A 17951-nucleotide genomic window follows, 5' to 3' on the forward strand; every position below is an offset into this window, starting at 1 on the left:
GGGCTGGGAACAAAGCCGCGGTCCCGGTACTCGCGCGGCGCAACTTGGCCCCCGACGAGCGGCGCGGCGCGGCGCGGGGCGGGGCGGGGCATGCTGATGAGGGGGCGGGCCCCGCCCCCGCGGAGCCGCAGGCCGGCCGCCCATTGGGCGGGGGGCGGGGCCGGCCGCCGCCTGCCCGCCGGGGTGCGGGGCTGCGCGGCGCTGCGCGGGCAGTGCAAGTGGGCCCCGTCGGGAGCGCGGCGCTGCGCCGGGGAGGCGGGCGGAGCGCAGCCCCCTTCCCTCTCGCGCGCCCGGAAGATGCCAGCGGCGGCGGGGGCCGAGCCCATTGTGTGCTGAGGCCGCGGCCCCGATGTGCGCGGCGCTGCCCGCCCGCCGCTGACGCCCGCCGCCGCCGCTTCATGTTCGGCATCCAGGAGAGCATCCAGCGCGGCGGCAGCAGCATGAAGGAGGAGCCGCTCGGCGCCGGCATGAACGCGGTGCGGACCTGGATGCAGGGCGCCGGCGTGCTGGACGCCGCCACGGCGGCGCAGAGGTAGGCGCGGGGCGCGGGGGCCGGGGGCGCGGGGGGCGCGGGGGCCGGGGCGAGGGTCTCACGCGCTGCCTGCGCCCGCAGCGGCGTGGGGCTGGCCCGCGCGCACTTCGAGAAGCAGCCGCCCTCCAACCTGCGCAAGTCCAACTTCTTCCACTTCGTGCTGGCGCTGTACGACAGGCAGGGGCAGCCCGTGGAGATCGAGCGCACCGCCTTCGTGGGCTTCGTGGAGAAGGAGAAGGTGAGTGCCCGGGCGGGCGGGGGGCGGCGGGGCTGCCCCGCGCCGGCCGCTCACTGCCCCGCACCTTCCCCGCAGGAGGCCAACAGCGAGAAGACCAACAACGGGATCCACTACCGCCTCCAGCTGCTCTACAGCAACGGTGAGCCGCGGCGGCGGGGCTTGCGCGGGCGCGGCGGGGGGCGGCGGGGCTCGGCCGGGGCAGCCCGTGACCCGCTCTGCTCTGCTCTGCCCCGCAGGCATCCGCACCGAGCAGGACTTCTACGTGCGCCTCATCGACTCCATGACCAAACAAGTGAGTCCTTGCGCGGCCGGGGCTTGGGGCACGGGGGGCAGAGCCGACTAGGAAAACGTAAGAAAAAAAATAAAAAAGGGAAAGCGGCAACCACAAAAAACCCGCCCTGAAGTTCTTAAGGAGGTCCCGGTGGCTTAAAGAATAGGAGTAACGCTGATGATAAAGATGTGCCTGGCTCCGCGGTCCCTCCGGGCTGGCAGGTCACAGGATTTCTGCCTCTTGCTTTGCTGAGGGGAGTGCGAAGCGCCGGGAAGACCAGCACGCAAGCGCCCGCACCAGCCCCGCAAATACGCACGCACCCCCTGTTTGTTGGCCCCGGGGGTGCTGGGTCTTTCAAAGGGGCCGATTTTCTTTTTCTTTTTTCGCCTTGGGGAAATAGCCGCGGAAACAGGCGAGCGGGAGGAAGCCGCTCGGTGCCTCCGTTTTGCATTCAGAGAGGCGCGGGTTTTAGCTGCAGCACAGCAAGCTTCGGGGAAGGATTGCGACTCGTTTTTAAGGATGGGATCTGGTCCCCCCCTGCAAAAAAAAAAAAAAAAAAGGGAGGAATAAGGCAGGGAGATGCTCCACCAAAAGCACGGTAGCTTGGGCAGGGCTGCGTTTCTTTAGTCTCATCGTTTTCCGGGATAAAAAGTACTGCCTTCTTTTTCTGCAAAGTAACTGGCATGTGGAAGAGGCTGGCGTTTAGCTTTGCTCCTGTCGCAGTCTCGATCGGTTATAAATCCCGTTGGACCCCGCTGAAACTTTTTTCCCCCTCTTTTGTGTTTGGATCTTTTCCGTGAGCTGCTGCTTGGGGTCCTTCTCAAATTCTCTCTCACCCTCCTTTTTGTTTTTTTTTAAAGAAAGATTTTTTTTTTCTTTTTTTAATTTTTGGTGTTATTTACAAAGCAAATTATTCAGGTCCTTATGCAAAGGGGAAAAAAAATCGGTTCTTGTCTATTCAAAGTCTGGTCATTTGTTGAGACGCTCTTTGCTTGGCTTGTGTTTTTGGTCCCCTTTTTTTTTTTTTTTTTTTTTTTTACACCAAAATGTGGGACTCCAAGTGCTGGGTTTGTTTGAGAAAGCTGTCTTTGGTGCTCCCAAAACCTCTCTTCTCTTCCTACTCTTAAAAAATGTCTGTCCTTCAACAGAAGGGTGGGTGGGGGGGAGAAGTGTGGAATAATTTTAATAGACACCCTGCCATGCATCTGTACTCTGTTAAAATATACACTTATGAAACACAGAGCATAGCCTGTATACGCTCGCACAGCAACAACAGCCCCTCAGCAACAATCTTGGAAAGCGTTTGCTGCGTCACTCATCATCGTTTTCAGGCAGAGCCTGGGTAGTCCATGTTTAAAGTAACAAAACCCTTCTGATGCACAAACTCTTTTTAGTACTTCTGGAGCTGACGTATTGCATTGTGGACCGTGCACAAAGCATGATCAGCAAATATTATTTCTAAACAGATTTCATATCATTGCAGAAATGGAAAAGCCATGTTTACCCTCTGTACGTAATCCTATGGAAAGCAGATCTTTTAATTCACGTAGAGCAATGGATTCAAAATAATTTTCTTAACAAAGGCATCTTGCATATGAAGAGTCCATCCTAAGGCACTGTTTGACCTCTTGATCTCTCGTTATTATCAAGTCATCAGAGGGTCTTTGGAGAGAGAGGAAAAAAGAGAGACACTCATGTGCACAACCTATATCAGAGCTAGAAAACGTCTGTACAATGAAGGGAAAGTCTGTGTCCCGATTTTAGTTAGTTTAAACAAATAAAGTTGGAGAACGATGCATAGATTTGTGTGTAGGGGCTTTCAAGTTGATGCAGGCAGTGCTGAACGCACCTATGTGAACGAAGAATAAGAAAACGGGCAGATACAGAATATTTGTAGGAGAAACCTCCTTTACTTCCACATCGGTTGAATGAGGATCCTCTGTGTCGATGTGTTTGTGACCGCGTCCCCCAAAATAGCTGTCGTCCCAGTCGTGTGTCCTGAGATTTATTTTATTTTTTTTTTTGAAAAGTAAATCTGTTAGTTTCTGGAGGGGTTTTTTTGTTGTTGTTGTGTTTTTTTTAAAGTTTAATTGTTTTTAGAGATTCCCTAACTTCTGTTCGGATTATTCAAGCACTCGGTAGCAAGCAAAGTACAAGATGGGACGCAGCGTTACCCAAATGTGCATATATCCCCTCCCATTTTAACCGGAGTGAATTATAGAGAGGATTCTCCAATAACTCTCAGACCATCAAAATGTAAATTAAGTGTTGCAAACTCGGTCTTGAAATTTCTTCAGTCTTTAATGAAAGTTAAGTATATATTGCCAGCCTACTCAGAGGTGTAGTGTTTTAACACACGTAGCTCAGAACAAATTGGATGATGAAAAGATGACTTTGAAATGAAACTGTTGCAGGGGCATGCATGTTTCATGTGGCAGGAATCTTCTCAATACGTGTGTGTGCGCGCGCACACACGCGCACACGCGCGCGCGCGCGCACACACACACACACACACACACACTCTTTCAATAATTATGAAATCCCAGACTGAAATTACAGCTGCTCTGAGGTTTCTGGTGACAAATTACAAATCCCCCACAAGCAAAACGTGAGTGGGTTAGGTCCCCAGAACGCAGACATAGTGAGGCACCCTCAACTATTTTTTTTTTTTAAAAGCTATTTAATATAATTTGATGGATGTAATTAAAACGTACTTTCCTGAGGTCACCGCCATAAATTATCAAAGTGGGATAACTGTAAATTGTAAAGGATATTTGTGTTTAACAAATCCAATCTATGATTTATTTATAGAAAAGTGTTTCTTCGCTTTAGCAAAACTTTTGCATGAATAAATATTTTGCAATATAGATACCCCACCAAGTGAGATCAGGGCCCTGCTGCTGGAGACTGGAGACGCGCAGTCGGAAGCAATGCTGGCCCTGGAGAGTTCATAGTCTAAATAAATTGGACCGGGATAGATATATTTTTTCTTGAGGCTGCATGCAGTCAGTTAACATCGTAGTGACCAAGAGCATGGCCATGGGTATGATGATAATCCCTCCACAGATGGGTGTATGTGTGCCCGTGTGTTTTCTGTCATCTGGGATAGAAATATAGAGTCAAAGGCCAAATTCTCAGTGATTTGTTTTTCAAGTGGATCAGGCATGTTGTTTGGTATTAATTACATACATGTGCACCCAAACCTGCCACTGCTTTGTTTGCACTGCCCAGAGCTCGGGGGGGGGGGGGGGGCTCTGTGCCCACCCAGGACAGTGCTCACTGTATTATGCCCAGGATAACGTGCTCGGTGTTTGGTGCTAGCACCAAAAAGCATGGGACTTGCATGTCTTCGAGGTTTCTTGCTAGGTTTATAAAATGAGCCAGTCGTTTAAAAGTTGTCAATACAACATACAAACCATTGTTTTTGCAGGGAGATTTATTTTTCCTTAGGGCTATGGCATTGCATGTTAATATTGTCTTAATCAAGTTTTCCTTTACATTATCTTAGCACCTTCTTTTATGCCAGCGTCACATTCCTGCTGCATTCAAAACCCTGTAGGATCCCAAAGTTTATAGCTGTTGCTGTTGGTAAATCAGCAGCCTTGACTGCAGCAGGTCTGGCTCTAACAATGATGCGTTTTGAATTTGCCTGCAATTGGTGCCGTGCACCTACTCCAATAAAACAGGAGTTTTCAGACAAGCCTCCAGATTTTAATTCCCTAAGAAGGGATGCCTCCCATTTCTGTAATTGTATTTTCCTAAGATTGAAATAATTCTCTATTAGAGAACTGTGTAGGAAATAAATCTGAAACACTCCCTCATTTTTCATCCATTAATATATGTACAGATTTGATGGATAGTAGTGGGGGTAAGGAGTCTAAACATCGCAGCAATTATGAGATACTTATTGTCTAGTATTGGGAGCCTTAATGAGTCCGAATCCTTCGCTCAGCCTTCCCCTTTGTTTATATTTTGATTTTTTTTTTTTCTTTCATTGCTTTAAACTCTAGATGTAAATGCTTTTCCTATTGATTGCTCGATCATAGTCTGTCATGCACGTGGACATTTGATCGGGTCTCCATTCTGCGCGTAGCAAGGCTCTTCCCTGGCAGCTCCCTGCCTGCACTTGGGGGGTTGGAAACGGTATCGATAAGTTCAGGAAAGAGCCAGCCGAATGACGCGAGTCCTGCGGGAACGTGAAAAGCCCCAAATCCAGCGACAGGGAAAGTTTACGCCGCGCCAGATTTTAGCAGCTTTCTTGTTCCTTTGGTAACATGTCAAAAGCGCAGGTGATTTTAATTTCCTTGTACAGCGAGGAATGAAGAAGTTTGGAATTTGCATGCATGATCAGGACCTGTGTTTGGGAAAATGTAAACTCATCACAGTGGAAAATGTGTTGTTTGGAGTCTGGGGGTGAAAACAAAGCTGAGGATTTTGGAGAGACTGCCTGAGCCAGATGGCCTACTGCATTCCCAGTCTGGCAGCCCAACTGCTCCCTCCTGTATAATATACAGCCATTTGTTCTGGGATATTTACGCTAGAGCTGTTTCCATGCGAATGTTTGAAAACCATTAAAAATGAACATATTAAGAGGGAGAAATTTATTTAATTTGTATGAATAAGTTGATAAGCAGGCTGGCAGATCGGACACAGAAAGGGACTGGATAAAATAATTAGACGGTAGTTAAAGCTATCTGGAGCTGCATAGCAAGAATTAAACTGAGCCTCTTTGGGACCCAATGCTAGATGACTGACCCAAGCTAAGTCCCTTTTGGAATCAGGGGAAATCTTGCTGGGGGAAGGACGGCAGGACTGGATAATTAATGTTTAATCATTGTAAGTCGCAATAATTTATTGCCCTGTTTGGATAGATAGCATTTGGGGTATAGGTGATGTAAGCTGAGTAGATTTAGCGTGGGGGGGAGGGGATTCTGGGCTCATTGAAGTCGATAGCCAAACTCCTATTGAATTTAGTGGCACCAGGATTTTATCTTCTCTGTGCTTACAAATATCATTATAAATCTCTCTTTCTGACATGTGCATGCCCGTATATCAGTACAAGGTTCTTTGGGCAAAAGTGATATTTTTATTAGATCAACTAAGTAGTTGGAAAAACAACCCTGTCTCAGTACAAATCTTTTTAGTCCTGTCTTTTTTCAGTTCTTTTCTTTTTCATCTCGTTGCCTTTTTTCTCCTTTTTTAAAGGAATGACGTGTTTTTGTGCATCATACATGAAGCATTGACATGTGAGGGACTAGGTGTAGGCTCCCGCGTGCTCTTTAAACCAGGGCTGTGATATAACTGAAGAGTTTACTGGACAGGAGCTCGCTCCTTTAGGGGAGTTTCTAGTCCAGACTGCCCAGGTGATAAAGTGACACTGGGAGCCAAATGTTCCCCTTGGCTATATTGGGGTAAATCTGGATTAGCCCAGAAGTAGCTCAGGGCAAAACCTCTCCTCTCTCTCTCTCCTTTATTTTTTATTTTCCCCCCAGTTGATTCACTAATTGTTTCCTAGCCTGATCTTGCTGTCTTTGCTTGGGCAAAACTCTCGCTAGCTTGATTGACAATTAGCTTTCTTTCTCTTTCATGTGCTCAATATTACTGGAAAAGTTCAAATGGACAGTGGAGGGGCACTCGGCATCTAGGAATGACTGTTATGTGCTCTGGTTTTGTCATTTCTTTTCCCCTCCGTTGGCAACTAGTGTCTTACAGCTGATTTTTACTTTCTTCTCTGTTTCATTTAACGGGAAATCAGGAAGTACTGTATGTGGCACTACGTTGTTAGGGGCTCATCTTGCAAATCCCTTTGCACATGAATAGTCCCGGCTCAATGGGACTTATTCATAAGTAATCCTTATGCAAGAAGGATTTACAAGGCAGAAGGTGAATCTGGAGACTAAATATTTAAAGTTGTTTAGGAGGATGAAGAGCCACTTTCTAAAGTGTCTGGTCTTTGTATGAAATAGTGAGATGAAACTTAAAAGAGGTGCACGAAAAGGGGGGGGAACCCCCAAAGGATACAGTAGTGTGTTTCTTTTGCGGTACGATGCTGGTGTGTATTTGCAAGCTTATTTTTAGTCCCACTGTGGTCTTACTCTTTATGCTGTGACTTTCACTTTATCTCTTTTATTAATGCAACACCAATTGGATGTCATTGCGACTCTGCCCGAGCTGCATGGGCTCCTATGACAGCAGCACTATTCCAGGCTGAAGCCTCATTGGAGAATAATAATAATAAAAATCAGAAAATAAAGATAGGTTTGTTGAAACGGTGCCTTTTATTTAGCAAAATTCAGATTTTTTCCGAAGGGCAATGTTTTTTAGCCTCTTCCTGTAAAGTAATCTGTACTTGTGGCAGCTGTAAAGATCTGAAACTTTAGCACTTCCTGTTTCCTTTTTGAAACAAATTGTAGAAATCATTCTGTAAAACAGCACAGTTTGAGAGTAGGCAGGATAGCTGTAAAGCAAACAGATGTGTCACACAAGCGTTTTATCTTGCCAGCCCACTAAGCGCGTGCTTCTTGGAAATAAAGGATTGGGTTCATGCACCTTTTAGCACACGGACATTAGGAAATGTCCGATGGCAATATGGGATGGGGACAACTGGCTTGGAAAACTTTCTCATCAGTCCCACATGCCTGCCAGCTAGAGGGATTTATAGAAACCCGGATGCTGTATTCTGAGAACTTACAAGGTGCCTGGCTGTGCCCCTAGTCGAGGGCGAACCAAGCAAAACCCAAACCCTTCCTTGAAGACGAGCGCGCGCCATGCATGCCGGCCGAGGCGCTCTGATGTTAAACACAATAGACAAGGTGATTATGCCGCACACTGTTGACTCTGCACGTTCATTATTGCTATTTAGCTGAGTTATTTAAGTGGGTACCTGGAGGTTAAATAAGCATAGCGGCAGGAAGAATTGCGGGTGAGGAGGAAAAGGGAAAGAGGAAATTAAATTGACTTGTAGTTTCTGGTGGGCCTAATCCTGCTTCTGTTGACTTTGCTGGAGGCAAGATTGGCCCGTGTTGGGAAAGCCCCATTGTAAAATGCCAGGACTTGAATGTGACGGGCCAGATCCTGCAATCTGTGCGTGGGCGAATTCCCGGGAGCGTCTGTTGGGTCGTTATACTGAGCGTCGCGGGGAGCTGTGCGGAGGGACTGCTGACTGCAGTAGGTGCTTTGCCCTGCACAAGTTTTCCAGGACAGGTCTCCCAGCCGCCTCCTCTCGAGATGAATCGTATCTGGAGGGACCTTCAGCTGTTTCTTAAATCCTACAATTAATATGCATAGTTACTTTCACTCTTCCCCTTCACCCCGTCTCTCGTTATAGCCTAATTTGGAGTTATTTTTGCTTTCTCCTCGCTGTGCAGTCTCCTCCCATGCTGAGCCCCTTGATCCCTTATCCAGCTGGTTTATTTGTTTCTTGCCTTCCATGGGAGCTGATCTCTGTTAGCGCCTCGGAGGAGGACTAGATCCACTCTTCTTCAGCCTGGTCCCAAATTTGGGGACTCAGCATTGAATGCTGGCAGTGACAGACTTGCTGCTGGCCGTGGGTCTGTTGGGAGAGCGGAGGCGAGCTCTGGGGCTCGGAGGGAGCTGGGCCAGCGAAGTCTGTGTCCTTTAGCTCCGTTTCTAGTGTTTGCATCCCACTTTCGCCCAGTTCGGGGGCAAAGCGGAGAGCGGGGATGTAGCTCCACCCCCGGGGAGGCTGCACTAGAAATGGATGCTGGGCAGTTCAGCGTTTGACATCCTTTGTTTTACCAAAGTGGTGAAAATGCACTGGTGATTGCTTCGGGGATGGATGCACCCAAAGTAGAGCAATGCAACCAAAACGAGCGTGGATGTGGAAGCAGGATGATGCATCACATTCCTGATATAATTTATGGTATTATTGGCTCATCTTATAATGCATATTATTAATACAGCCATTAGCAGGAGCCAGCTCTTGTAATCTGCAATTCACGGTGGCTGTGTAGGGAAAACCCCTGCTGACTTGGGGAGATAGTTTTGACTGCGAAGTTCCCACAGCTTGCAATCATTTCATTTTGTCATAAATTAAGACGTTCTAATTCTCTTTTCCTCCTTCATTATTGTCTGCCATGCTCCATTTTCATTTTGCCTCTTGCCCTAAAAGACTTGTTTTCCCTTTTACAATGGCGTTTGTGCTAGTGATGTTTGGGGCATCTCCATGGCATGTAGCTTAGTTTAAAAACAAAAAAAAAAGTAAACAACCCAACCTTTCAGCGCCAGCAAATTTACATTAAACTATAGGGCAGTGCTTCTAAGTGTTGCAGCTCGTACTGGTAGGTAGCGGTCGAATCTCTGATTCCTTTTAATCGATGCATTTCTAAAGGATTCTGTTGGTTACAATAAGTAACGCTGCAGTAATCGAGCAGCAGGAGAGATGCTCTTTAATGGAAGGGACCTGAGGACCTCTCTCCTGATGCGGACGGGGTGGGGTTTACTAAGATGCGGAAGAGGAAGAAGGCGTGAAGTTTTGAAACACTGAAGCCCTGAGAAGCTATTGCACAAGCACCCTCAAGCCCCAACAGATCTTAGAGAGCCATAATTTTAGGCAGGATGCACACCCAGCAGCAAAGACCAGCGCACGTCCAAAGAGCCGGCCTTTTCGGTGGCCAGCACGTGAGCAGCAGGAGATGAAGTGGGCACAGGAGGGGAAAGAGGCTTGCCCACAGTCGCCCCTCGGGTCAGTGGCAGAGCTGGGTGTAGACGGCAGCTCTTCGCCCCGCTCCTGGGCTGGTGCTCTAACCGCGGAGCATGCTGCTGCGTTGGCATCTTTCCCCTTGACCTCCTGGATCTCGGCCATGTATAACGTGGGCTTTAGCTTCCCCGGTAGCTGTGCGGCTTTGAAGGGAGCTGTGCTGTCATGAACGTTGCTCCTGCTCCTCATTTCCCTTCCCTGGGAGAGGACGGAGCAGGCTGGGGGGTGATGTGGCCTCTCGCCCATCGTGCCTCCCTCAAGAAACAGCTCCATGCCAGGTAGCGATAAAACACCACCTCCATGCTTCTGGGAAGGCAGATTCATTTCTCCTTTTAAGACTTTGGATGGCATTTTCCAGTGCATCTAAGTGACTTAGGAGCTTAAATAGACACCTAGGCACTTTGGAAGATTTTCTCCTTTCTTTTCACTTGCTTCGCTCCTAAGGGATCGGTTTAGAGGGCATGGTTAGCAATGTGCGTGCCGTGTTAGGATGACATTGGGATACGGTATTACCCTAGTTTAAATGTTTCTAGGGCAAAACAGTAGTGATATACCATCCCTCCTTGCTACCAGGCAGGAGCGCAGCTGCGATGCATTGCTATCGGTACTAATCAGATAGGAGCACTTCACTGAATCAGATGCAAGTGGTTCCTGTTGGCTGAGTCTGCACGGTATGCCAGCCACTCGCTCGGTGTCCCCCAGCAGGATGGTGTTTCTGAGTAGGTTGCAAACATGCCCTCTGCTCTAGATGCATCATTTCCTGTGCTTCTGCAAAAATAAGTATTGTTCCCCAGCGGTCTAAGAGTTGCCCGCTTGCTTTTTCTTTATCCACTGCCCATAGTCTTTGCATCCAAAGGCTCCGATCCTCGTGTCACTTATACCGTTGTGAATCAGGAGCGACTGTGCTGAAGTCAATGGCACACCGTCGGCATGAGTGAAGAATCAGACCCGAACTCTTCCGGCTGCTAGTAGTGAAGTACACAGACCGTACAACATGCATGCTTTGGAATTAAAAATACATGAACTGTTTCTTTCTTTCTTTTTTTTTTTTTTATGAATAGGACTTGAAGGATGCTAACCTCTTTTGTTTTTCGGTGCTATTAGGTTTATATTCTGTTCTGAATTGAAAAGAAAATTGTGGTTGTCTTGACTACTAAAAAAGCCCAGCCCACACACTTCTCAGGAGATGTGCATAATGTATTGGTTGAAATGGAGAGGAGGGAATCTAACTCTACTCGGCTCGTGTTGTTTTCCAACTACAAATCTTGTAGCAGTTTTTATGGCAACACAGTCTGTTTAAGCAAGCTTCTCAGCCAGCAACTAGACTTAAGCATTCTGTTATTGTGATGCATTTTATTTTCTCCAAACTCAATTTGGCGTGCAGCTAAAAATGTATTTTGTTTCTAGGCAATAGTATATGAAGGCCAAGACAAGAACCCAGAAATGTGCAGAGTTCTGCTCACGCATGAAATAATGTGCAGGTAAGAAGTACTCTGTTTCCAATTAATTAGCACAGAGAAGATGAATTTGTCTCTCAAAATCTAGGCTGAACCTGAAGCTATTTTAGGACTTAAATTTATCTTTCTTGCATTAAACACTCCCCCAAATAACACCGTTCTGTGCTTGTAATTAGCAGCAAAGTCTTGATCATCACAGAAGTTTTCAATTATTTATACAGATTTGTCTTTAACAGTATGCTGTGGGTTTGCATTTCGACACTGGAACATGAATGGGCCCAGAATGTGCGTCCTCGCCAGAAATGATAGAATAAACTGCAGTCTTCCTTGCCGCAGTTATCAGCCCTCACCTTAACCGGTGCAAAGGGCTGTTGATGGCGCAGGTGGCTTTCATTTGGCTGGGGCCAGACAGGACGTTTCTAGCTTACTTTCCTTCCACTTCGACCCGGGCTTCCTCGCCTCTTGGCGTTGCTTCTCTGAGTTGCAGAGCTAGGCCCACATCCAAGCTTGCTGCCCCAGCTTTTAAAAGTCTTTTACCCTAATGTGTGTTTCTAGGGCTGGTCTTTAAATGTAGGAGAGCCAGCTGGCACTACCTTCCTAATAGGTCCATTTTGCAGTTGGCATCTGCATCTCTCTTTTCCAGCCAGTAGCCACGTGTAGTCCCTTTTGTTCTTCCTCCTTATTGCTGAGTAGATGTCACCTTCTCACACAGTCGTTAGTGCACATAAAGGGCCCTGACCCCTCAATCCCATTGAAGGTAGTAGGCATTACGCACACCTGGCAAATGCAGGTATACAACTGCGATGCAGAAAAAAATCCTTCAATAGGACGCAGTGACTTCTTGCATGAGCTTAGGGTCAGGATCGTTTTAAAAATCTGTCCGCGCTGAACAGAGAGATTTCTGTGCTAAACGAATAGCGATTTGAGGCGAAACAACATGAATGCCCGCTCCTGACTGGAACGGGGTGGAAGTGAGGGTGCATGTATGAAACCTCCAGCTACGATGCGTGCCACAGGCTCTGCTAGGCGGTTTTGGCTTGTGGAGATGCGCCAACGTCAGTCCCCTGTCCTCCACCCCAGCTCTCTGGCGGTAGCACTCTGCGGGGAGTAGCACCACGCACAACGTGGAGGCAGCGCAACCTCCTTGCCTGGCAGTCGCCTGTTGGGAACGCCACGCATTAACCCATACGGGATCCTCTGGCTTTTGAGTCCATCTGCACGTCTTGTTGCTGGTTTTGGCCCCTTAGTGTACACGTCCTCTTTGCTCGTATTGCATGTTTTGAGGGTTTGTTTGTTTTCAAGATAAATTTTCCGGAATCGGCTACGATGTGAAAATAGTGAGAGCAATCTAAACCCTCTGGGAGGGACCTTGTACCTGTAGCTCCTCATTGCAACTGGAGTTTTGCTTTAAGGACTCCTGGCACGTCCTCGTTAACGCAAGGAAGCAAAATCATGTCAGCTATCCAGCCTCACCCTCCAGTACATTACTCTGCTTTACACACAGCTCATTGCCAGCTAGTAAGTAAGTAGTGCAGACATGCAGCCCCTGACCTGCCAGTGTTTCCTACACGCTGTACTTTTCTCACCTAAAGGAGATCAGTGACAACCGTGGGACCGGTCACTTACGGTGCAGACAGACGTGACAGTTTTCACCTGGTTTGGCCACAGAAAGCAGTTTATAGCTGTGACCAAACACAAGTGCATGGCTGCAGACTGCTTCAAAAATGGTCAATTGGGTGCAAATCTGACGCCTCATTGCATGAAGACGTTTCAAAACGGAGCCTCTTCTGTAACTTCTGTCTGGGCTGCCTAGCATGTGTTTCATTGCGCTCAAGTGTTAGCAGTGTCGGGGCCTAAATGTGCTCTTACTACTCATTGACAACCCAATACTTTTAAATTCCGGGCTTTTTGGATGCGGACTGTGCTCACCTGTCTGTCTTTCCAAGCACACAGCACAGTTTGGCTCCAGCTGGGGCTTTTAGACAGGGTGGCAAGACAAATAATAGTTTCATATGAAGGACCTGACTCTCTGCCACTATAGTAACACCTTCCCCAGCCCCTTAACTTCATCTGGGGCAGCTGCATCCCTGCTCTAAAACCACTGGTATTCATTTCTGAATACCTAGTCCTAGCAGAAATCTCTCTCTGCTTTCCTGAGAAGGGTCAGAAACATATACTTGAATGCATTGTGTTTCCCAGACCTACTTTAAAAAAATGGATGCTTTATACAGGCCTGGATTTCTACCAACAAATATCTGCATCAAAGATTTACAACCATGTCAATATCCTTCGACCAAGATAAAATTATTCCATTCGTGCAATGCTGAAAGATGTGTTATGTCATTCAGAAGCAGCCTTTTTCTTTATTAATGCAGTTTATACTTTTCCGTTCTTAAAATTCATTGGATCAAGCTCTTTGTTATTCTTCGTCTCATATATCTTTACTGCTGGTTGTTCCTTTGCATGTTCTGAAAACACAAAGTAAAGGGGAAGGGGAAAAAAAAATATCAGACCATGGCAGGCAAACATTGCTGGCCTGATAGAGAGAGAACAGATTTAAATGTCTTGCAGCTAATGTTAGAAATCACAATTTTCCTGGCTGCCTATAGATTTGTAAAGGGTGCTGTTTGTTTACCAGGCCGCTTGACCCTATTACACAAATCTGTCATCTATTGTGTTGCTAACACTCTTTTAAATTGCAAATCTGATGCTCTTTAGGGGTCTTGGAGAGAAAAAAATTCTTTCCACACCACTCTATTTCTCTTGATTTTTTTTTTTTTTTTTTTTGCCTGTTGTAAGTGGAAGTTGGGATGTGCTGAATTTGCACCGGGGGTGCAAATGCAGCCACAATTATAAGCATAAAATTAGAGTCTGTTCCCCATTAATCAGCCTAGCTAATTGCTATGCACTACCATTAGCCATATGGTGTGAAAGACAGCTTGCTCTCCCTAAGATGAAATTTCTTCATTTCAGACATGAAATAGTGAGGGCTCTGTGTTTTAAAATAGCTTGTTTTAGATATTTAATTTCTAAACAACTTTCAGCAGTGCTTTCTACCCAGGCTAACGGCACAATAAAACTTTGCATTTATGTGGCAAAAGCCGTATATTCCCCCCTTTCTGTAATCATGGCAGGCATCAGACAAAGCATTCAAATGTATAGAAGAGACCCTTGATTGTTGCAGAGAAGAGCGAGCGGGTTGTGTTTCAGGTACTTGCTTATTGCTAAGGATTTCAGCCCTCTCAAAAGATGATAAAATAAGGCCATTTCTGTTGACTAAAATAGTAATGGTCGGGAAGAATTCGGTGCCTTGATGGAATTTACTGTTATTGTTGTAATTGCAGGCAGTGGAGGAAGCTATGCTTATTGCCTATAGTCAGTATTGCCTGATAATTTCCTTGACAAGATCTTCTTTTCACTGGCTTATATCTTTGCCAGGCTTGAACTAGACTAGCTGAAATCTCCCTGAGAAGGGGTTTGCCTCCGGGACAATATTTTGGGAAAGTTTTGGCTGAAATGACTTGGTCATTTCAGAGAATGAGGTTGCAAAGAAAATAACTTGTTTGCCTACGGGGGGAAAAAATAATAATACAGCTGCTCTGCTGAGAAGCCGTGGTGCCTTTGTGCCTTGGAGAGAGGACAAAGAATTTGATGAGGCTCTGAAGTCGGGGAACGTGCCCTGTGCCCTCCCTGGGAAAACCTGCCTGGCCTGAGCCGAGCTGTTGTCTTCTGGAGAGTCTGTTGTATGCGCTGTGCAAGTCCAGGAGCTAAAGGTTCATCCATCTCCTAGAAAAGGAGGGTTAAAGGGACCTCAGGAGGTCGCATCTAGTCCGACCCCCTGCTCCAAGCAGGACCAGCCCCAACTACATCTTCTCAGCCAAGGCTTTGTTGAGCTGGGCCTTAAAAACCTCCAAGGATGGAGACTGCACCACCTCTCTGGGTGACCTGCTCCAGTACTTCACCACCTTCCTAGGGGGAGAGTTTTCCCAATATCCAACCTCAACTTCCCTTGCTGCAGCTTGAGCCCATTGCTCCTTGTCCTGTCATCTGCCCCCACTGAGACCATCCTCTTTGCAGCCCCCCTGCAGGGAGGTGAAGGCTGCTATTCAATCTCCCTCGGTCTTCTCTTCTGCAGGCTCAATCAGCCCATTTCCTCAGCCTGTCCTCACCAGTCCTGTCCCCCATCCTCACAACCATTTTTGTTGCCTTCCACTGGACCCTCTCCAATGTGTCCACATCTTTTCTGCAGTGGGGAGCCCAAAACTGGACATGGGACTCCAGATGTGGCCTCCCCAGAGCTGGCGACGCTCCTACCCACGCAGCCCAGGGTGCTGTTACCCTTCTTGGTGACAAGGGCACGCTGCTGGCTCGCTGTTTTGCTCCCGAATGTTTGCTCTCAGATGGAGGGAAGCCCTTGTGTGCAAGCAGAGGCTTCGTGCCTGCTCCTCCCAACATCCAGCCACTGTCATGGGGCCCCTAAGCCAGGCAAATGCAGGATGAGGTATTGGCCGGCAGCTCAAGTGAGGGAGACCGCAGGTGGCCTTGGTAGGGAGAAGGATGACTGGGAAAGGCACCAAGGACCGCAGGGAGCTTAGCATGGGATGAACACAGGGAGAACTAGGTGAGAAGGCACATCAGTATCTACTTTCTACCCTGTTCACCCACATTTTTCCACTTGGCTTTTGGAAGAAAAAGTTGTAAGGGAAGGGAAAATAGCATGCTTCCCTTTTTTGTCACTTGGTGCATACGTAAGCATGCTCATTAACAGGGAAGGGGAGTTGCTTGCTTTTTTACCTTGGGCATATCAAGAACATCAAATCTTCCTTTCCCTGTTTGATCAGAGACTTTCCTGAGCAATTTGTAGAAGTGCATTAGGAGCTTTGTCAGCTCCTTGGCAGGGGAAGGGGGCTAGATCCTTAGCATGGAGGATTTTTTTTTCTCCCTAGTGTTAACTAGATTTTTAAAACTGAGGGTGTTTGAATTGGGCTGAAGAAAAACCATTTCCCATGCCATCTAATGAAGTTCTCAAATGCAAGGTTTCTGTGATGTCTTAATTTTTCCAGCTGTCTGTAGAATAAAAAAAGAACAGACAGAGCCCGCATTTCTAATGACAAAACCAAGCAGGGAATACGTTTTTAAACATAAAACATTTCTGGCCTTCTTTCACTTGTATAAAGTAGTAAGAAAAAAAAGGTGGGCATGGGGGGACGACGGCACAACAAAGACCAATTATTTTTCCTTCCCAGGTCACTTTTTGAATAATTCTACCCTCGCTCCTAGTTGTAGGTGAATCACTTTTTGGGAAGTCCCATTCAAATTGGTGGGTTTCAGTGAGTCATTCAGTGTTTCTGAAAGCGGAGTGTCCCTGCAGGAAAATGAAACCAAATCCATCCTGGCTTTTATCACCTCTCTGTGTTAAAAGCCACTCTAGACGTCTGCCCCTTGCCCTGCCTCTTCTCCCTTGCTCTGGGGCCTCTTCCAGCAGTGGAGCAAAGTGTTCGGCTGGATCGTGGCTCTTTGTTTCCCATGGCTGGTGGCATGTGTCCCTGTAGGTCCTTTGGGCTGGCGACCTTCACCTGGCAGACTCGGGCTCTTGGGCTAGGTTTTGACCCCTGCCTGCCTGGGCTCCAGGAACAGCTGCTTTGTAGCTAGGAGGACCTCTTGCAATGCAAGGGGCTCCAAACTAGGGCAAGAACCATATCTGAATTTGGCTCTGATTTGCTTCATTTGCAAGAACAGCGCTGTCTCAACCCATGCCAGCTATGTTTCTAATTGCATTTCAATCCCTAAAGAGCTTTCACAAGCATTACAACTTTGTATGAGGGTAACTTTCTCACCCCAGCCATCCTAGCTGGATTCTGCTGAGTGCTTCTTTTATGGGCAAAGAAATGATGTCTCCAGGACCATTTATCCACTAGATTGGGATATGTGTTGTGAGCCCAGGCTTTGTTTTTGTTTTGTTTTTGTTTTTTTTAATATTGCAGTATAAAATGAACCTTTTTGGCAATCGTAAACAATGTCATGTCTGCTGGATTGAAGACTCTGCAGGAGAGACTCTGCAAGTTTTGAACTTTTTGCAGTTTTCCTTTTTGCAATGAAAAGAATTTTCCCCTCCTTGAGAACAATCCTTTTACATCCTTTTTTTAACAGAAAAAAAGCCAGGTTTAAACTGGCCATTTTATGCAAAAGGCTAAATTTGTATTGTTTCTAATGCGGCCAGTTGCTTTTATTGCTAATCTTGGCGTGTAAGTGTACACTAGTTACTCTATTGTTCTGCAGCACAAGAAAACCTTTGTCATATTCCCAGCAGAGCTATTTATATAGTGTGCAACTTCTAAGGATTTCTTCCTGTGTTGATGTTCTTCCACTTTCTGTAGGGGGGGTGGGGTGGAAAATAAGTCCCTTTTAGATGAAATAAGAGTAGCAGTAATTCCTACCAGTCGCCTAACCCTAAATGTTGACATACAGAAGTTAACGTGGAGCTTGGAGTTTCTTGGATCCTGTACAGAACGAAGCCAACAGTTGCAAAAAGGTTTCTTGTAGGCAGGGAGGCGTCTTGGTCCCAATGAAGAAGGACAGGACCTCGCTGAAGATAGGAGTGAGGGCACAACCCCTTCCAGATGCACACATGGATGGGATTTTCTCAGCACATCCTGGCTTCTTTCTGGCAGGGAAGCTCCTGTAGCACTTCATCTGCAGTGGGCATCCAGGGCTTGCATCCTTTCCATCTGGAG

At 47.0% G+C, this 17951-nt stretch overlaps 1 protein-coding gene across 9 annotated transcripts in view; it reads left to right on the forward strand.

Moving 5' to 3' along the window:
- The first annotated feature begins 222 nt into the window (after window positions 1-222).
- Window positions 223-17951, forward strand: part of EBF1 (EBF transcription factor 1) — a 300604-nt gene continuing 282875 nt past the window's right edge. For 3 of the 9 annotated variants that reach the window (XM_090020868.1, XM_090020873.1, XM_090020871.1), the window contains exons 1-5: window positions 223-532; window positions 614-770; window positions 846-909; window positions 1007-1062; window positions 11168-11241. In XM_090020868.1, coding sequence (XP_089876994.1) covers window positions 399-532; window positions 614-770; window positions 846-909; window positions 1007-1062; window positions 11168-11241 — 485 coding nt within the window. In that variant the 5' untranslated portion in view covers window positions 223-398. The remainder of the gene's footprint in view (window positions 533-613; window positions 771-845; window positions 910-1006; window positions 1063-11167; window positions 11242-17951) is intronic. The other 6 variants (XM_090020869.1, XM_090020870.1, XM_090020866.1 and 3 more) reach the window with 3 other exon arrangements.

Source organism: Crocodylus siamensis, chromosome 10 (genome assembly GCF_052110815.1).
Source record: "Crocodylus siamensis isolate JL-2025a chromosome 10, ASM5211081v1, whole genome shotgun sequence".
Taxonomy (NCBI): Eukaryota; Metazoa; Chordata; order Crocodylia; family Crocodylidae; genus Crocodylus; species Crocodylus siamensis.